The sequence below is a fragment of the Gorilla gorilla genome, chromosome 7 (genome assembly GCF_029281585.2).
Source record: "Gorilla gorilla gorilla isolate KB3781 chromosome 7, NHGRI_mGorGor1-v2.1_pri, whole genome shotgun sequence".
Classification (NCBI taxonomy): domain Eukaryota; kingdom Metazoa; phylum Chordata; class Mammalia; order Primates; family Hominidae; genus Gorilla; species Gorilla gorilla.
Genome location: NC_073231.2, coordinates 125,774,504 through 125,796,139, shown reverse-complemented (window position 1 = coordinate 125,796,139; position 21,636 = coordinate 125,774,504). Strand labels below are relative to the sequence as shown.

The following is a 21,636-nucleotide window of genomic DNA, read 5'->3' as shown; positions in this document are numbered from 1 at the left end:
CTCCCAGCCATGCCTTCCACTGGTATCACTCTTCAAATATCCACTTTTACTTCAATACGTGCCTCTTCTCTCAGAAGGCCCCAACCCCATTGCTGCTCTGTCTGTGTCTTAGAACGTTTAGCACAGCCTAACCCTGCCCCGTGTGCCTTCATCCATTGGCTCTAGAATCTCCACACTTAAAAATAAATAAGAGGGATTTTCTCTAGGAAGGACTCTGAGTTTTAGTCTCTCTTCCAGATGGAATCAACTGACCCTCTGTGGCAGCTAGGGTTCTTGGATTCAAAACATGCTGAACATGGCATTCAATTTCTATAGGTTCACTGCAAAGGAATTCAACTTTTTTATTTTTAATGCAGAATTGTGGGAAAGTGAAGAGCCTATGCCATGAGCAACTTTTGGCCAGAATCACTCTTTAGCAAATGGAGTATTGAAAGCATCTACTTAGCCCATCTCAAATTAACCTTCCTTATTTGTAAATTGGTGATGAAAATATTTTCTTCTTAGAGGTGTAGGAAGGATTAAATGAACTAATATGTAAAAAATACTTAGGAAGTTGCCTAGAACATAGAAATCCTCAGTAAATGATGGCTAAGATTATTATTCTTACCTTCTGAATTTTTATGATCAGAACCCACAACCAATAAACACAAATAGAGTGACCTAGAATAATCAATATCTACTACTAGTTTTACTGAAATTTCAACGCTCTTCAGGTTACGAAAAGGAGGAAGGGACTGCCTATTGATTTCTTTCCTAATTAAGAATTACCATGCATTCATCTATCTATTCATCTCTTCAACAAACATTTATGGGGCATACGCTATGTACATATACCAAAGTTGTGTGAGGCCTCAAGGTGCATGACCTCAGAGAGCTTATAGTTCAGCTGGAGAGACTGACACATCAAGACTCAATCACCCTGTTGAGATGGCTGCTGTGCTGGGACCCAAGGTGATACAGAAGCAGAGAGGAAGGGTGTCAAAATAATTCATTATAGGCTGGGCGCAGTGGCTCACGCCTGTAATCCCAGCAGTTTGGGAGGCTGAGGTGGGCAGATCATGAGGTCAAGAGATTGAGACCATCCTGGCCAACATGGTTAAACCCTGTCTCTACTAAAAATACAAAAAATTAGCTGGGCTTGGTGGCACGCACCTGTAGTCCCAGCTACTCGGGAGGCTGAGGCAGGAGAATTGCTTAAACCCAGGAGGCGGAGGTTGCAGTAAGCCAAGATCGTGCCATTGCACTCCAGCCTGGTGACAGAGCAAGACTCTGTCTCAAAAGAAAAAAAAGAAAAGAAAAGAAAAGAAAGAATTACCATGCAATCATTTATCCATTCATGTCTTCAACGAACATTTATGGGGCATATGCTATGTACGTATACCAAAGTTGTGTGAGGCCTCAAGGTACTGAAATATCAAGACTCAATCACCCTGTTGAGATGGCTGCTGTGCTGGAACCCAAGGTGATACAGAAGCAAAGAGGAAGGATGTCAAAATAATTCATTATAATCCAGCTATATTCCATGCTCTTACAACAGTGGCCACTAAGTGTATCACGTGCCAACTTCAACCATCACATCATGCATAGTATACAATCAGAAGAAAACAAAGCAAAACAAAAAGAGCAAGTGGCTTTTCCATTTATAGAGTGTGGATAATTCTGCCTGCCTGTCCACTCAAGGAGATGGGAGATGAACTCGTCTCACTTTCCAAGTGGATTTCACAGGCTCCCAGCCAGAAATAACAAGGCTATGCAAATGGGTTAATAAAAAAGACAATTTAGGCCCAGCGCAGTGGCTCACGCCTGTAATCCCAGCACTCTGGGAGGCCGAGGTGGGCAGATCACGAGGTCAGGAGATCGAGACCATCCTGGCTAACACGGTGAAACCCTGTCTCTCCTAAAAAAAATACAAAAAATTATCCGGGCATGGTGGCGGGCGCCTGTAGTCCCAGCTACTCGGGAGGCTGAGGCAGGAGAATGGCGTGAACCCGGGAGGCGGAGCTTGCAGTGAGCCGAGATTGCGCCACTGCACTCCAGCCTGGGTGACAAAACGAGACTCCGTCTCAAAAAATAATAATAATAATAATAAAAATTAAAAAGACAGTTTATAATAAAGGAACTACCAAAGCTATGGGTAGGGTTAAGGGAAATTATAAAGGACGGTGAAGCTCCTGGGCTGACAGAACGGGGTGGTCATTAACAACTCTAGGCCTCAGGATTGTAGAGAGAGACCAGTTTCCAGAGCCCAAAGGGGACAGATGTTAAGGGGAGGGCTGCATGACAGTAACCGTGACTGATGTGGTTTGGCTCTGTGTCCCCACCCAAACTCACCTCGAATTGTAATCCTCATAATCCTCACATGTTGAGGCAGGGACCTGGGTGGGAGGTGACTGGATCATGGGGGCAGTTTCCCCCATGCTGTTCTCGTGATAGTGAGTGAGTTAGGGCTGATGGTTATATAAGTGTTTGACAGTTCCTCCTACTCTCTCTCTCACCCTCACCTGCTGTCATGTAAGATGTGCCTGCTTCCCCTTCTGCCATGATTGTGTTTCCTGAGACCTCCCCAGTCATGCAGAACTGTGAGTCAATTAAACCTCTTTTCTTTATAAATTACCCAATCTCTGGCAGTTCGTTATAGCAGTGTGAGAATGGACTAATACAGTGGCCTTCAATGGCAGGGAGGAAGCAGGGGAATAAATACGCTGACCTCAATCTCCTTCCTCCCACCTACTTCCTACTAGTGCCTCCCACTGACTGAGCTGAACCAGAAGCCAAAGGGCAATGGACTCCGGTGAAACCGTCCATGTAAGTTAGCCTCTTGGGGACACAGCAGGTTGGAAAAGGATAGAGAATGGATCTGGAAGGACAAACAGAAATGTCCCACATACAAGCTGAATATCTCACCATGCTGAATACAATTCTAGTGTAGGAAGGCATGTGTTTTTTATGCAGCTTGGGTAGCACAAGGATACTTTAGACTACATGCATTGCATTTTTCCTTGTTTATTAGAAACCTAGCATATCCTGCATTAGATGAAACTCCACTGGATTTTATCATGTCCTCACAATATGCCTGTGAAGTATGCATTTTCTTCCCATTTTCCCATGAAAAAACAGAGACTCAGAAAAGCTGAATGTCTTGCTAATAAGGGGCAGGATAAGAACTCTGACACGTCCTTCTTCAACTCCAGAAAACTTAAATGATTTCTGCATTCTATCAAGTTGAAAAATTACTACAGAGATGGATTAGCAAAATCAATGTTACAGAAACTTGGTTCATAGCCCTGACATTACATAGGATTAGGGAAACTTGGCGGAAGTAGCCAGCACAGTCAATCTCCACCATCAATGAGTCCAGTCTACCATTCAAATAGCAATATATTTACCTTTAAATCAAGTCACGGCCGGACGCGGTGGCTCACGCCTGTAATCCCAGCACTTTGGGAAGCCAGGGTGGGCAGATCGCCTGAGGTCAGGAGATCGTGACCAGCCTGGACAACACTGCGAAACCCTGTCTCTACTAAAAATACAAAAATTAGCCAGGCGTGGTGGTGCACACCTGTAGTCCCAACTACTCACAAGGCTGAGACAGGAGAATTGCTTGAACTCACCAGGAGGTGGAGATTGCAGTGAGCCAAGATCATGCCACCATACTTCAGCCTGGGTGGCAGAATGAGACTCCATCTCAAAAAATCAATCAATAAATCAATAAAAAATAAATCAAGTCACTTCTACATAATAAGCCAGAGCTAGAAATCTGCAGATGACAATCTAGGGCTGATGGCTTCTGGCAAGCACAGCTGGCCGGCTGCCTGTTTTGCATGTTAACAAATTGCCATATATGTTACAGCAGGGGGAGGGGGGCATTACAAAGAAACAGTAAGAAGGATGTGATTTCCAAAACTAGATCCAAGAAGTTGGCATGAGCCAAGTGACAGACACTTTTCCCCCCACTCATTTAAAAATTGATTAAGCTGCATACCGTTTACCTTTATTTAGTGGGTTCATTACTGTTGCTGCCTGGGACTGAAGGAAAAAGTTAAGATCATGGGTCCTAGAGCTGGAAACCAGGGTTTGAAGATGCTCTCCCACACTTTCCAGCTGTGTGAATTTAGGCAAGTTAGCTAACCTCTCTAGACTCAATTTCCCTATTTTCCAAAGGGAGAATAACCATATTTATCTTCTTGGTTTAGAACGAAGCTTTTAGAAGATACTTGTAAAGTTCTTGGTATACAATAAGCATCAGTAAGGGCTACTCGCCCCGGGTTTGCTGCCTTCATCATTATCAACACCTCCAGGCTTACTCTGCTATCTCTTCAACTCCTCTGATCAAAAACATCTGGCCCCAGCTGATTAGCTATCATTTTGGCTTTCTCTTGCTTGCCAGTACACTGATAAGATAAGCCTGTCTGTTCCCCACTCCCTGCCTTTTTGTGTGTTTTAAAATACCGATTTACTTTATTTTTTATTGTGGTAAAATATACACAGCATAAAATTTACCATTTTAACCTTTTTTTTTTTTTTTTTTTTTGAGATGGAGATTTGCTCTTGTTGCCCAGGCTGGAGTGCAATGGTGCGATCTCTGCTCACTGCAATCTCTGCCTCCCAGGTTCAAGTGATTCTCTCGTCTCAGCCTCCCAAGAAACTGGGATTACAAGTGTATGCCACCATGCCCGGCTAATTTTTTGTATTTAGTAGAGATGGGGTTTCACCATGTTGGTCAGGCTGGTCTTGAATTCCTGACCTCATGTGATCCACCCACCTCAGCCTCCCAAAGTGCTGGGATTACAGGCATCTGCCACCGCGCCCAGCCCCATTTTAACCATTTTTAAGTTCAGTAGCACGAAGTACATTCATAGCAGTGTACAACCATCAGCACCATCCCTCTCCATAACTTTTTCATCTTCCTAAACTGTACCTCTAAACCCATTAAACAATGACTCCCTATTCCCCCTTTTCCCCTGCTCCTAGTAACCACCATTCTACTTTCCATCTCTGTGAATTAACTGTTCTAGGTGCCTCACACAAGTGAGATCATATAATATTTATCCCTTTTGTGATGAGCTCATTCCACCTAGCATAATGTCTTCAAGGTCCATCTCTGTTGTGAAGCATGTGTCAGAATAATTTTTCTTTTTTTTTAAATTATTATTATTTTTTTAATTTGAGACAGAGTTTCACTCGTCACCCAGGCTGGAGTGCAATGGCGCGATTTCGGCTCACTGCAACCTCCGCCTCCTGGGTTCAAGTGATTGTCCTGCCTCAGCCTCCTGAGTAGCTGAGATTACAGGCACCCACTACCACGCTCGACTAATTTTTGTATTTTCAGTAGAGACGAGGTTTTGCCAAGTTGGCCAGGCTGGTCTTAAACTCCTGACCTCAGGTTATCCACCCACCTCAGCCTCCCAAAGTGCTGGGATGACAGGCATGAGTCACTGTGCCCGGCCATATTTTTCCTTTTTAAGGCTGAATAATATTCCATTCTATGTGGCTATCACATTTTGTGTATTCATTCATCAGTGAACACTTGGGTTACTTCCACTTTTTGGCTATTCTGTATAATGCTGTTTAGAAATATGGGTGTGCCAATATCTCTTCAAGATCCTGCTTTTCTACTTTTGGGCACATACCCAAAAGTAGGATTGCTGGATCATGGTAATTACATGGTTTTTTTGCTTGGTTTTGTTTTGTTTGAGATGGAGTTTCGCTCTTGTTGCCCAGGCTGGAGTGTAATGGCGCCATCTCGGCTCACTGCAACCTCCACCTCCTGCGTTCAAGCGATTCTCCTGCCTCAGCCTCCCAAGTAGCTGGGATTACAGGCATGCACCACCAAGCTTGGATAATTTTGAATTTTTAGTAGAGACAGAGTTTCTCCATGTTGGTCAGGCTGGTCTCGAACTCCCAACCTCAGGTGATCTGCCTGCCTCGGCCTCCCAAAGTGCTGGGATTACAGGTGTGAGCCACCGCGCCTGGCCTGGTAATTACATGTTTACTTTTTTAAGACACTTCTATACCATTTGTCATAACTGCTGCACCATCTTACATTCTCACCAGCAATGCACAAGGGTTCTAATTTCTCCACTTACTCACCAACACAAATTTGTTTTTTTTGTTTGTTTGTTTAAAATAATAGCCACACTGGCCGGGTGTGGTGGCTCACACCTGTAGTTCCAGCACTTTGGGAGGCTGAGTCAGGCGGATCACTTGAGGTCAGGATTTCAAGATCAACCTGGCCAACATGGCAAAACCCCACCTCTACTAAAACTGGGCATGATGGCACATGCTTATACTCCCAGCTATTCGGGAGGCTGAGGCAAGAGAATCACTTGAACCCAGGAGGTGGAGTTTGCAGTGAGCCGAGATTGCACCAATGCACTCCAGCCTGGGCGACAGAATAAGACTCTGGCTCAAAAACGAAAAAAGCCATACTAATAGATGTGAAGAGGTTGCCTCCCACCACTTGTTTTCCAATAGCTCTGTGTTCACACATGCATTTTACCAGCAGTTCCTTGGTATAACCAAATATGTAGACACTGACTAGTTGTTCTACTCCGAGGAAAGAGGACTGAGCTCAGCTACCTGGATGAAACTAGACATGAGGCTGCCTCCTGAGACGGCCCTTCCCCGGCAGACCAAGCTTGCCGCTACAGAAGATGAACGAGCCAACAAAGTTAGGTGACCTAGGGCTGGTTATTTCCAACATGCAAGCACACCCTTTGACATACTTTAAATGACATTTATAATTTATAAGACATTGTTTACATAGAGAAATTATACAGTATAAAACTTTTGTTGAAATTTAGAGTTATAAAACACTGAGTTTGCTTTATGTAGTCTCTTCAGTCCCCAAGACCCCTGATGGGCAAATTAAAAAGCATCTGAATAACCTGTCAGGCTAGACAACTTTGCATGGCTTCCTATAAAGAAATTAGAGAAACACAGAGAGAGAGAGAGAGAGAGAGAGAGAGAAAGAGAGAGAGAGCAAGAAGGAACACAATGAAAAGAAAGAAAGAGAAAGAAAGAGAGAAAGAGAAAGAGAGAGAGAGGGGAAGGCAGAGAGGGAGAAAGGGGGAGGGAGGGAGGGAGGAAAGGGAGGAAGGAAGGAAAGAAGGAAGGCAGGCAGGCAGGCTGGGTGTGGTGGCTCACACCTGTAATCCCAACAATTTGGGAGGCCGAGGCAGGCAGATCACTTGAGGCCAGAACTCTGAGACCAACCTGGCCAACCTGGCAAAACGCTCTCTACTGAAAATAAACCATTAGCCAGGTGTGGTAATGCACACCTATAATCCCAGCTTCTGGGGTGGCTGAGGCAAGACAATCACTTGAACCCAGGAGGCAGAGATTGCTATGAGCCAAGATTGTGCCACTGTACTCCAGCCTGGGCAACAGAGCAAGATTCTGTCTCAATTAAAAAAAAATTGAAAAAAGAAAGATACAGATTTCAGGAGCATCTAACAAACATGTATTTCTAGGTGAAAAATTTCCCATGGCTCTAAGCTGCACATGAACAATAAAACCACTTAAATTTTGTTCTAAAGTTATTAAATACCCTGTGGGAAGAGATGATGGCCCTTTAAAATTAGCATAGGCTTAAAACTTTTAAAACTAACTTCTTTTCTGAAATCTTTCATATAATCCATTTTCAAATTTCATGTTTATGACATTTACTTATAAAAGTTAAACAGAGAAACCTATAAGGTAGTCTTGATTACACAAAAAATAAAGAAATAAGAGGATTGGTGAGGATAATTACGGTTACTCCAATGATCAGCTACGGAATCCAATTTACTTGTACACTTTGCGGTAGTTGTTAGGAGATAATTCTTTATGGGTCTCTCAGATTTCTTTATGTCTTATAAGCAGAAGCACTGACAGCTTTTGTTCCAGACTAGCTTTTCAAGAATTTTTGTAAAGTGAACAGACCTAAAAGATAAAGGTAGTATTTCTTTCTGGAGCAACAGGGCAGATTTGTTTTCTGCCAGCATAATGAAGATAACATCTTCCTTATCTCAGACAGAGGGCAAGTTTGCTTGAAGACCATTATAAAATATTCAGGTTCCTGAAGCTTTGGGTTCCTCTGCTGTCACACAGCCCACTCACTGCATGTGCAGGTATCACTTGCCCCTCACTGTGCTGTTCTGCGAGAACTATGGCTTGGGAATTGATTCATTAAAATTGATGATACGCTGGCTGTTGCTCTTCCTGAGAGTAATGAGCTGTCTTTGTCCAGAGGTCTTCTGTTTTTTGCCAGTATCCACAAAATGGTGGCAGCAAACTTGTGAGCTTGCAAGTAGGGTAAAAATCTCAGACTCCTAACAGTTCTTGACATTAGTTACATAGTGTAAACATCTCTGGTCACACAAACAAAAAGTTACAAAAGGTAACAACTTTAACCCACTCACATTGCAATCTTAGGACATTGTTCAAATAAACCAAGAAGGCCGGGAACATTCATTCTAAAATTATATGTAACCACTAGGGCAGCACAAGTAAACTGTGAAAGTGCATATCTATGCATATATTAGAAAATATGTATATGTTTTGAGACAGTCTTGCTCTGTCACCCAGGCTGGAGTGCAGTGGTGCAATCATGGGTCACTGCAACCTCTGCCTCCCGGGTTCAAGCGATTCTCCTGCCTCAGCCTCCCAAGTAGCTGGGACTACAGGCACCCATCACCACGCCTGGCTAATTTTGGTATTTTTAGTAGAGACTGGGTTTCACCATATTGGTCAGGCTAGTCTTGAATTCCCGACCTCGTGATCTGCCTGCCTCGGCCTCCCAAAGTGCTGGGATTATAGGCGTGAGCCCGGCCAGAAAATATTTTCATTACAGTTTGCAATTTGTAAAACTCAGGATCTCAGTTTAAGAAACATTTCTTTTTTAAAAATTACTTTATTTATATTATTATTTTTTAGACAGAGTCTCACTCTGTCACCCAGGCTGGAGTGCAGTGGTGTGATCTCAGCTCACTGCAACCTCCGCCTCCCAGGTTCAAGCAATTCTCCCACCCCAGCCTCCCAAGTAGCTGAGACTACAGGCGTCCACCACCATGCCAGCTAATTTTTGTAGTTTTAGTAGAGATGGGGTTTCACCATGTTGGCCAGGCTGGTCTCAAACTCCTGATGTAAAGTGATCTGCCCACCTTGACCTCCCAAAGTGCTGGGATAACAGGTGTGGGCCACTACGCTTGGCCTTATTGTAAAATTAATAGAAACAGTCTCACTATGCTGCCCAGGCTGGTCACCTGAAAAACACCTCTATACTGGAAATAGAACAAGATGGAGACAAAAGCTTGAAGACTTTTTTTTGTTTGTTTTTCACTCCAGTTCCTTACCTAGGGTCTATCTCAGTCATTAAACCTCTCTCCACAGCTCATGTCCCCCATTTTTATAATGGGAATAATTATGCCTGCTGGGTATAACTCAGAGAGTTGTACAGAGGATCAAACAAATTAATGTATATGATGGTTTGTGGGCTCTAAAGAGGCCAGACAAGGTGAATCTCTGGCTATTGTTGCTTGTTATTAAAAGCAAGCTCTGTGTAGCTCATGGTACAGGCTCAGCAGCTCATAGCGATCACAACATGTAGACCCCTTTGTTCATTCAACAAATATTTATTGTCCCAGGCACTGGGAGAGAACAGGAGAAAGATCCTAACACACAGGGTAGAGAAACTTCAGATAAGATAAAACACGCAGAAGGGCTTTGCCTCTTTGGATGTACTTTCTCCCTTTTATTTCTCTTTGGTCCTGTGGAAAAGAAATTGAAGGAAGCAGTGGGAATTCAATAGACATCTAATGGCATACGGGCTTGTTAAGCCAATTCTTCATCAGGTCTAAACTCCTAAGCAGGATAAAGAGACTAATAGTAGCTGGAGATAGAAACTCCTGCTGCTGAGAAAATCAAGGCCCTTTGGATTAAAAAAAAAAAAAAAAAAAAAAACTAGACTAATGTGTCTATGAACCAGATTAAGAGGGGATTTAGTTCCATATCAAAACTGAGGTTGAATTAAAATTAAGAAGTCTCTTCTACGTTTGAAGATAAAATCAAAGTTAGTTTAAAATATACATTTCAACTACTGGGTTTAGTGAGGAAAAACCAAATTGTACCTCAAACACACACTCACTTTTATAGCTGATTTTATTTGTTACTATACAGAGGTCTTGATAATCCTGAATTCAACTTTTTTCTTTTCTTTTTTTTTTTTTTTTTTTTGAGATGGAGTCTTGCTCTGCTGCCCAGGCTAGATTGCAGTGGTGCGATCTTGGCTCACTGCAACCTCCGCCTCCTGGGTTCAAGCAATTTTTCTGTCTCAGCCTCCTGAGTAGCTGGGATTACAGGCACATGCCACCATGCCTGGCTAATTTTTGTATTTTTAGTAGAGACAGGATTTCACCCTGTTGGCCAGGCTGGTCTTGAACTCCTGACCTGAAGTGATCTGCCCGTCTCGGCCTCCCAAAGTGCTGGGTTTACAGGTGTGAGCCACCGTGTCTGGCCAGCTTTTTTCTTAAATAAATCTATTTTGCCAATCAAGTTTTGCAGTGGGGAACATGTACTCAAAACACTTTCTACCATCTTAAGGCCGCGGATAGAGATTCAACATTGTTCTTTTAAGTTATGAGTACTATCCTGCTTATAAAGGTTTCCTTTGAGAAGTAAAAATTGTACTGTTTGGGAAAATGTGACTTATGTTCATGTGTTGAGTGTCTTGGGTACTTGTGCCCATGCAAAATTAAGTGGAGAGCTGTAAGCCCCTCCCGAAGAGAAAAAATGCTATGCCTTATTCTTTGCACCCTCAGTCCATTTGCTGGCCATAATGAAGACTCAACAGAGCTTAGAGCTTGTTGATGAAAGTGTATTGTGCCCTGAATGTACTTAGATGAATTCCTCAAAATGACAACATCAGGGCATCAATCCATAAGCACACACCCTTTCTCATACTCCCCCAAAGCTGGCAGCAGGAGGTGAGCAATAGCATACACTCATATCTGATGCGGGCCCTGTCCTGTGTGCATACTCATTAGTCCATTTTACCCCCACAACAAGTCTATGAGGTCAGGATGGTCAGTATCTCCATTTACTAGATAGGCAAATGGAGACAGAGAGAGATAAAGCCACTTGCCCCAAGGCATGGAGCCAAGATTCACACCCAGGTAGCTGGGCTCCTGGGCTGTTATCTGCTATGCAAAGCTGCATCTTAAAATAATTTGAGAAAACAAGAATAGGTGTCACGTATTTATATTATTATTTACTACTCTAATAACAACAGTTAACATTTTCTAGGCTCTCAGTCCATGTCAAGCAGTGTGCTCAGCACGGTACAGATGGATCTCGGTCAGTCCTCCCAACAGCCTTTTCCAGCAGTGGGTCCCAGCCTTATCTCCAAGGTAGATTGCAGATCACAGAGATTTAGGCAGCCTGCTGAAGGGCACAAAGCAAGCAAGTTGTGAAGCTGGGATGGAAGACCCAGGCTGTGTGACTCCAGAGCCTACAGCCATTGCCACTCACTATGCAGGACAATCCATGCCTCCAGTTACTCTAAAGCTTTCCTCACTCACACTGGGGCAACTTGAAAGGGCCAGCTTCTTGCTTCTTCATTAGTGTTTGTTCCAGCATGTCTCAAGTAAGGTAACTAGAGTGACACACATACTAAGAGCCAGCAGAGTTACTGAAATTGTAGTTTTGAGACCTGGGTTTACCCTACCAATGAGCAGACTGAGAAACACCACTATGGGTTAGAAAGCCAGGGTACCCAGGCCGGGCGCAGTGGCTCATGCCTATAATCCCAACACTTTGGGAGTCCGAGGCGGACAGATCACTTGAGGCCAGGAGTTTGAGATCAGCCTGGCCAACAAGTTAAAACCCCATCTCTATTAAAAATACAAAAAATTAGCCAGGTATGGTGGCACACGCCTGTAGTCCCAGCTACTTGGGAGGCGGAGGCACGAGAATCGCTTGAACCTAGGAGGTGAAGGTTGCAGTGAGCCGAGATCATGCCACTGCACTTCAGCCTGGGTGATAGAGTGAGACTCTTATAAATAAAAATAAAAATAAAAAAGAAAGCCAGGGTTCCCAAAAATCAACATGGTTCAGCAAAACCTCAGTCAGAAACCACAAAGTTTCACAAAGTCCTATTTATAACACAGAACAAACAAGCAAGAAAAGAGCCAAAAAGAAATACTGACAATACGCCCACCCCCTCAGAGCTGCTGAGACAGCAGCAGCCCCAACACCTGCCACCCCAGGTTTATGTCTCACCCCGTCCCTCGCAAACTGTGTCAACATCACATATAAATTACTTGAATGCATTGGATCCCAGATGCTCCCTCTGAAAATGGGCCAGTAAAGTAATGCTCCATCTATTTTAAAAAGAAGCTTAGGTAAAATAATCTAAAGGAAGTGCATTAAGAAGCTTAACTTACAAATAATAAACATTGTGTGTGTGTGTGTGTGTGTGTGTGTGTGTGTGTCTTGCTCTGTCTCAAAGAAAGCCGGCTTGAACTTCCCAGGTTCAAGCGATTCTCCTGCCTCTCAGCCTCCCAAGTAGCTGGGATTACAGGTGCCGGCCACCACGCCCAGCTAATTTTTATATTTTTAGTAAAGATAGGGTTTCGCCATGTTGGCCAGACTGGGCTCGAACTCCTGCCCTCTGGTGATCTGCCCACCTCAGCCTCCCAAGGTGCTGGGATTACAGGCATGAGCCATCACATATTACTTGAGCCACCTTCACAATTAACTGGAAGCCACAGGAGTCAGTGATTTAGGGAAAGGGGTGAGAGCGGCATGAGTCCTCTAGGCAGAGGGAACAGCACATGCAAAAGTATATCAGATTGCCACTTCCCCACTCCCTCCTCTCCAGCGGCCTCCCATTACATTTAAAATCACCAGTCCTTACCGTGGTTTTAAGGGCCTTATTATGAACTGGCCCTGTCTCATCTCCTACTACTCTCCTCTTTACTTCTGCCCTCTGGACACTCTGGTCTCATTACTGCCCTTAAATATGTCCAGCACTTTCCCATCTCAAAGCCTTTATCCTTACCGTTCCCTTTGCCTGGGATGTTCTTCCACCAGATATCTGCAAGGCTTCCTTTATTCAAATGTTGTCTCTTCAAAAACGTCTTCCCTGATGTCCCTATTTAAAGTACCCCACCACCCTCAGTAAGTCTATTTTTCTTTCTTGCACCGAAGACACCTGTATTATACTCTGTCACATCTTCATGTGTCTGTGCCTTTAATGTCTGCCTCTTCAACTGAAGTGCAAGCTCATGAAGGCAGGGGCTTTGCTACAGGAATTTCTGGTGTCTTTAGCTGTGCCTAGCATGTGGAAAGGGCTCAATCTATAATTTGTTGAATAATTAATGCATTAATGCATCTCCTGAAGGGAAAGAAGATGCTCAGAGATACACAGTGCTGTGTGACTGGCCCATAGGATGGAAGGGAGATCCAACAGAACATGAGGCTGGAGTAAGTCTGCTTTTTAGAAGGTGTGAGCAACTTTAACTCTTCTTCTTACTATCTTGCCATCATAACTATCCCATTAAGCAATAACAGTTCTCTGCCAGACATTTTCAATTATAGCTGATCCCTGCCCCACAGTGTGGTTATGCAGATCCCAAGAGATAAGCTGCAGCTAGAGAAGAGTGTTATAGGTGCAGTAGCTCATGGCTGTAGTCCCAGTGCTTTGAGAGGCCAAGGCAAGAGGATCACTTGAGGACAGGAGTTTGATATCAGCCTGAACAACATAATGAGATCCTGTCTCTACAAAAAGTTAAAAAAAAAAAAATAGCTGGACATGGTAGCATAAGTCTGTACTCCCAGCTACTTGGGAGGCTGAGGCAGGAGGATCACTTGAGCCCAGAAATTGAAGGTTACAGTGAGCTATGATAATGCCACTGCACTCCAGCCTGGGAGACAGAGCAAGATCCTGTCTTTATAAATAATAATAATAATAATAATAATAATCTTTTTTAATTTAAAAAAAAGGAAAAGCGTTTACAGAATCCACTGGCATTCATCCATGGAGATGACATGCATGTTTTGGCCAACATAGAATCATTGTTTGAAAGGAACATCATTGTAATTGAAATACCTAACACCTGCTAGAATTTTACAAAAGGAACTAAGAAATTAAAAGAAAGTAGCAACAAAACAAATGCACATGCTCAAGTAAACAAATGGAGGTTCTGATGGATCCCTTCCATTCAAATTCATGTGAGTCAGAAAGATGAGAGAGTTTCTCCATTTCAGTATAGAAAGCAAGTGATAGTAGACTGAGTACAAATTAGGACATCAAATGGTGATCATTCCACCTCAAGAAACGGAGACAAGAACTGGGACAGAGCGCATAACACAGGAAGGACACAGTCGAGGGTGGCCATCAGTACTGTGCTCGTATTTGGAATGGCTATCATCTGTGAGGTCTTACTACACACCAGAGACCCTGAGCTAAATACTTAAGCACTTGACACAGCTATCCTTTAACTCCCACAACAGCACTAGGAGGTAGGTTCTATTGCTGCTGTCATGTCACTAACAAGGACACTGAGCTTTACAAAGGTAAGGTGACAGGGCTACACTTCAAACTCTGTCTGGCTTTTAACCATCATGCCAATTAATCTGACCACTCAGATACCCACCCAGACCCTTACCCCCACCCACTGTACAACAGGCTCTTTTATGTGACAAATATGTTTTGTTTTTGTTTTAGTTTTGAGATGGTGTCTCACTCTGTCACCCAGGTTGGAGTGCAGTAACGTGATCCCGGCTCACTGCAGCCTCTGCCTCCTGGTTTCAAGCGATTCTCGTACCCAGCCTACCAAGTAGCTGGGATGACAGGCACTCACCACCATGGTGGGCTAATTTTTGTATTTTTAGTGGAGACGGGCTTTCACCATGTTGGCCAGGCTAGTTTCCAACCCCTGACCTCAAGTGATCCACCCACCTCGGCCTCCCAAAGTGCTAGGATTACAGGCATAAGCCACCGTGCCTGGCCGATAAATATGTATTTTTCAATTCCCTCAAGTCTTGTAAGGCAGCCAGGGTTACAAAGCACGTGCCATTGCTTCTGCACCCCTTTTTCTAATGGTTGCCCTGGAAAACTAAATTAGGAAGGCAGAATGGTAAAGAGGCCACAGAAGTAGCAGATCAACCCAGAGATGGCCACTCAGAAGATTCGAGACCCACCAACCAAATACTCCTGTGCTACACTATACTTATCTCTTGAAAGAGCTGAAACTTGTTCCTCATAGACATCCAGCTATCTGAAGTTCTCTCACTACTCATCTCCTGGCCTGACCAATTCCCCTGCTCTCGATGCTGCTTCTCCAGTCACTTACAAGCCTGAAACTCCAATTTACATAACAACAGTATTTAAAAGAAAAAAGGGGGCCAAGCACCGTGGCTCACACCCGCAATGCTAGCACTTTGGGAGGCCGAAGTTGGTAGATCACCTGAGGTCAGGAGTTTGAGAAAAGCCTGGCCAACATGGTGAAACCCTGTCTCTACTACAAATACATAAATTAGCCAGGTGTGATGGCTCACACCTGTAGTCCCAGCTGCTCAGGAGGCTGAGGCACGAGAATCACTTGAACCCAGAAGACGGAGGTTGCAGTGAGCCGAGATCATGCCACTGCACTCCAGCCTGGGCAAGAGTGAGACTCAGTGCCAAAAAATAAAAAATAAAAATAAGAGAGGAAAGGGGCATCCACATCATTTGATGGTAAACAAAAATTCTGGAGCTTTGTAGAATCAACTTATATACAGAAAATAAGATTTAAGTAAATTCTTTATTAAGAACCTTATGAAATTGACTTATTTTCTGGCAAAGAGACAGCAAATGCTTGATAGTTTTCTCATATGGAAAAGAACAGTTATGTAACCAGCCCACATAGAAAAGCCACGCTGAAATCAACATAATGAGACTGGCACAGTTCTGCTTCTTTCTATAAGTCAAGATTACAGGGGGGATTTCATGTGGAACATACTTTTCATATAGCCTCTGTCCTCTCATAAAGGCCTTCACTTCATTATCCAATGGGAAGGTGCCGTCATCCTTTCTAAAGCGGTAGAAGAGTTTGACATCCTTGAATTCCTTATGCTCATCACACACTGAAACACAATATGCACAGAGAAGCAAATGAGAAAAAAAATCGCTCATTTAATTACTCAAGCGAAGTATGATGCTAATTAAGAATTATTTCACTACCAAATTCTTCATGCATGCAAATATGTACCATATGAGCTAATACTTGTAAAATAGTTACATAGTACTTGGTACAGAGTAAGTCCTCAGTATTTTTAGCTATTATTATCACCGTCACCATCACCATAGTCATCATCATCATCATCATCATCATATTTAGGAAGTTCACACAATTCAATTCATCATGCAATCCACAAATTCTTCTAAAGCATATTGGGGCATGCATCAGCCTCAAAGAATGTGAAATCTAGTGAGGTAAGGAGAAATGTCAACTGTAATTGAAATATGGTATGATAAGGCTACAGAGGTAAGGAGAGAGTGCAATGGGATCCCAAAGGAAGAGTACCCAGTGCCCCAGGAACACAGTGACACAGCTTTCGAAAAAGAAAGCTTCCCTGAAGAGTTTGCATGTAAGTGGAGACCTGAAGAATGAATCAAAACTGGGCAAAAAAATGAGGTGAAAGAGTATTCCAAGAGAACGATGACATGTGCAAAGGTCGAGGCCAGGATGAGAGATTTCAAGAAGACATGTTGGTGAATCTTCATTGAACCCACTGAGAGTAACAGCAAATACTTGGAAACCATGTAAATGCCCACTGAAAAACGTATAGTGGCATAATTATACATATGTATTATACAACAGCAAAAATAACAAATAAGACATACACTATCAACATGGATGAAGCTCACAGTGTGTTGATCAAGTTGCAAAAGAATAAATATGCACTTCTATAATGATAGAAAACTTTTAAAACAATATGATGCATTCCTTAAAGATGCATATACAGACAGGTATAAAGCAGTACATAGAAATAACCCAAATGCCAGCTGGGCACAGTGGCTCACGCCTGTAATCCCAGCACTTTGGGGGGCTGAGGCGGGCAGATCACCCAAAGTCAGGAGTTCGAGACCAGCCTGACCAACAGGGTGAAACCCGGTCTCTACTAAAAATACAAAAAAAAAAAAAGAACCCAAATGCCTCTTAGAGGCAGGAAGAAAATGCAATCAGGGAGAGGTACGCTGGAGACAAAATAAAGCAAAATGTTTTCTTTCTTAAGTGGGTATGTTCATGAAAAGATTTAGTCCTTCCATTTCTCTCCAGTCACCTTGACTCGCCACCACACTCACCATGGTGAATAATGCCCCGGTCTGCTAATTTCTGCATGAGTTTAATTGCCGTCTCTCTGTCGGAAGCCTCTTTGTGTTCAATCAGCCAGTCAATCAGTTCTTTTGCGACAAAACAGTTTGGGTAGGTCTTGAGATGATGACGTCTATCTTTAATAACCTTTTCTTCATGCAGCCTGAGCCTGAAAGAAAAATTAGCAATTACTTTGGAAATTTTGATGACAGCACAAATTATTAAGCCAATCCCAGACAGTAATAACATAACAGAAGTTCTAAAGGCATGAAGGTGTCATTGAATATCTTTAGCTCGCTTGGTGATTTCCATACTGTCAGAGTTCAAAGGCTCCAGAAAGTGACTGCAGCCTCTGATCTAGATGACAGAGGTAAATATGAGGGTGAAACAATCACAGCCAACCCAGAACCCTCCTGCCACTCCTGAGAGTGAGAAAAGCTCTCCATCCCCTACTCTGCCTCACTCCTTGCTTTTTCTCTCTCCGGTGGGGTTATTGTTTCAACCAGCAAACAAAAACCCTAGAAATACGCTGAAACAAAGTGCACCCTCTTTATCACAAATTGTTCAGGGCCCACCCTACTTGTAGTCATTCATTCATATAACTAATATTAATGAATGTCTACTACCTGCCTGTTAGGTACTTCTAGGCACTACAGACATACATCAGGGTGTGGTGGCTCACATCTGTAATCCCAGCACTTTGGGATGCTGAGGCAGGAGGATCACTTGAGGTCAGGAGTTTGAGACCACCCTGGCCAACATGGTGAAAACCCATCTCTACTGAAAATACAAAAATTAGCCAGGTGTGGTAGCAGGTGCCTGTAATCCCAGCTACTCAAGAGGCTGAGGCAGGAGAATCGCTTGAACCTGGGAGGTGGAGGTTGCAGTGAGCTGAGATCGTGCCATTGCACTCCAGCCTAGGCAGCGAGAGTGAAACTCCATCTTAAAATATATATAATATATATATTTTTATATATGTAATATATATGTGTATATATATATGTATATATGTGTCTTGAGCTACTACTAGCCAATCTTGCCATCATAAAGGAAGAATCTGCCTAGAAAGAAATACAACACAGAGCAAAGTGGACCAGATAGATAAAGAGATAGAGACAAAAGAGAGAGACAGAGAGATTACAAACAACCCTGTTTGAGCACCTGAATTCAACAGTTCATGAAGCCACCTAACCTGGGTTTAAATTACATGAATCGATACATTCCCTGTGCTTTAGTGAGTTTATTCAGGTATCTGTTACTAATACCAATATTGTCCCAATACACCCTCTAGCTGAATGCTAGCTTGTGGCTCCATGGCATGGAATGTTGCCACAGTGGTGCCTTCAGAGACCACGTAAATGGCCAGAGCTATGTTCTTTGCACCCAGTGGTTCCAGAACTTCATAAGGTCTGTTTCTCATTCTCCTATCTCCTTTCCCTGTCCTGCTGTGATATGCATATGTTGTCCTTGTTCCTAAACTCAAGCAGTTCCCCTAATCTGCTGTTTCTGCTCTGCCATGGTCTGCTAAGTAGTCAGTATTTAGGATTTAAAATATTTTGAGCAAAAGCCTGATATGAACATCTACGAAGAAAGAAAATGGCTCTCCCTCTCCCCCTCCCCCTCCCCCCTCCCCCTCCCTCTCCGCCTCCCTCTCCCCACGGTCTCCCTCTGATGCCGAGCCCAGGCTGGACTGTACTGCTGCCATCTCGGCTCACTGCAACCTCCCTGCCTGGTTCTCCTGCCTCAGCCTGCCGAGTGCCTGCGATTGCAGGCGCGCGCCGCCACGCCTGACTGGTTTTCGTATTTTTTTGGTGGAGACGGGGTTTCGCTGTGTTGGCCGGGTTGGTCTCCAGCTCCTAACCGCGAGTGATCCGCCAGCCTCGGCCTCCCGAGGTGCCAGGATTGCAGACGGAGTCTGGTTCACTCAGTGCTCAATGGTGCCCAGGCTGGAGTGCAGTGGCGTGATCTCGGCTCGCTACAACCTCCACCTCCCAGCCGCCTGCCTTGGCCTCCCAGAGTGCCGAGAGTGCAGCCTCTGCCCGGCCGCCACCCCGTCTGGGAAGTGAGGAGTGTCTCTGCCTGGCCGCCCATCGTCTGGGATGTGAGGAGCCCCTCTGCCTGGCTGCCCAGTCTGGAAAGTGAGGAGCGTCTCTGCCCGGCCGCCGTCCCATCTAGGAAGTGAGGAGCGCCTCTTCCCGGCCGCCATCCCATCTAGGAAGTGAGGAGCGTCTCTGCCCGGCCGCCCCGTCTGAGAAGTGAGGAGACCCTCCGCCCGGCAACCGCCCCGTCTGAGAAGTGAGGAGCCCCTCCGCCCGGCAGCCGCCCCCTTCCGAGAAGTGAGGAGCCCCTCCGCCCGGCAGCCACCCCGTCTGGGAAGTGAGGAGCGTCTCCGCCCCGCAGCCACCCCGTCCGGGAGGGAGGTGGGGGTCAGCCCCCCGCCCGGCCAGCCGCCCCGTCCGGGAGGAGAGGGGCGCCTCTGCCCGGCCGCCCCTACTGTGAAGTGAGGAGCCCCTCTGCCCGGCCACCACCCTATCTGGGAGGTGTACCCAACAGCTCATTGAGAACAGGCCATGATGACAATGGCGGTTTTGTGGAATAGAAGGGGGGGAAAGGTGGGGAAAAGATTGAGAAATCGGATGGTTGCCGTGTCTGTGTAGAAAGAAGTAGACATGGGAGACTTCATTTTGTTCTGTACTAAGAAAAATTCTTCTGCCTTGGGATCCTGTTATCTGTGACCTTACCCCCAACCCTGTGCTCTCTGAAACATGTGCTGTGTCCACTCAGGGTTAAATGGATTAAGGGCGGTGTAAGATGTGCTTTGTTAAACAGATGCTTGAAGGCAGCATGCTCCTTAAGAGTCATCACCACTCCCTAATCTCAAGTACCCAGGGACACAAACACTGCAGAAGGCCGCAGGGTCCTCTGCCTAGGAAAACCAGAGACCTTTGTTCACTTGTTTATCTGCTGACCTTCCCTCCACTATTGTCCTATGACCCTGCCAAATCCCCCTCTGCGAGAAACACCCAAGAATGATCAATTAAAAAAAATAAAAATAAAAATAAAAATAAATAATAATTTAAAAAAAAAGAAAGAAAATGAGCATTTTGGGCATGGAATTTATGACATCTATTTTGGTCGCTCAAAGGCTATCTTATGTGCTTTATTACTGCTCTTTGGCTGAGTGCTAAATAATTGGGAATAAATGTTAATGATGCTTATTTACTGTACAATGTTCTACCATCTGCAAATATTTATTATCTAAAACTTAAGAGTCAAGTCATACTATAGGATTGGCTAAGGAAAGGACATAGCAATGAATCCACTAGTAACAGAGATGAGGATATCAGTGATATCAGGAAAATACTAAAGGAGAGGTATCCAGTAGACCCAGAAAACATTCTCATAAGATGGTGGTGATAGAGTAGGGCTGCCAGGTTTAGTAAGGAAAAACCAGACAGGAAACCCAGCTAAATTTGAATTTCAGATAAACAGCAAACCATTGTGCAGTAAAAGCTTGACCCAAATATTGCATGGGACCTACTTATACTTTAAAAAAACAATTTATTATACTGTATCTATAATTCAAATTTTAGAGGGCACTCTGCATTTTCTGACAACCTTATGGGGGATATATTTTATTAACCTTGAAGGTTAGTACATTAGGATTAATGTTTTATGCTAAAAAAGAAAGGAACCTACACTGATGCCAGAAGATACTTTGAGTCCTTAGGGCTTCCTCTTCTAGGGAAAGCTAGTTGTGTGATTTTTTTAGAGCACCTGAATCATCATGTTTATCGAAGTATTCCAGAAGATACTTCAACCCATGTGCTTGGAGCCAGACTGGCCTTCATTTGCCAAGGACCAGGTAGGAAATGGGAACTGTAAAGATTATAAATTGGTAAAGCTGGTGGAGTGAAATCGGAGCACAGAATCTCCCTTTCTTCATATTAAGGAAGATAATTTTTTAAAAAAACAGCAAACAGAAGTTGCCAGACAAAGAAAAAGAAACCCTAACTACATAAATGTTTTTAATTGGCATCCTAATCAAATTAATGCTGGAACAGAAAACCAATACCACATGTTCTCTCTTCTAAAAGGGAGCTAAACATTGTGAACACATAGACATCAAGAAGGAAACAACAGGCCGGGCATGGTGGCTCACGCCTGTAATCCCAGCACTTTGGGAGGCCAAGGCAGGTGCATCACTTGAGGTCAGGAGCTCAAGACCAGCCTGGCCAACATGGTGAAACCCCATCTCTACTGCAAATACAAAAATTAGCCAGGCACGGTGGTGCAT

At 44.0% G+C, this 21,636-nt stretch overlaps 1 protein-coding gene across 1 annotated transcript in view; it reads right to left on the bottom strand.

The window, feature by feature from the left end:
* Positions 1–21,636, bottom strand: part of DEPTOR (DEP domain containing MTOR interacting protein) — a 178,796-nt gene that overhangs the window by 108,329 nt on the left and 48,831 nt on the right. The window contains exons 2-3 of the mRNA XM_019032870.4: positions 17,330–17,508; positions 15,984–16,107 (exon numbers count right to left, since the gene is read on the bottom strand). Of these exons, the coding sequence (XP_018888415.1) occupies positions 15,984–16,107; positions 17,330–17,508 (303 nt within the window). The remainder of the gene's footprint in view (positions 1–15,983; positions 16,108–17,329; positions 17,509–21,636) is intronic.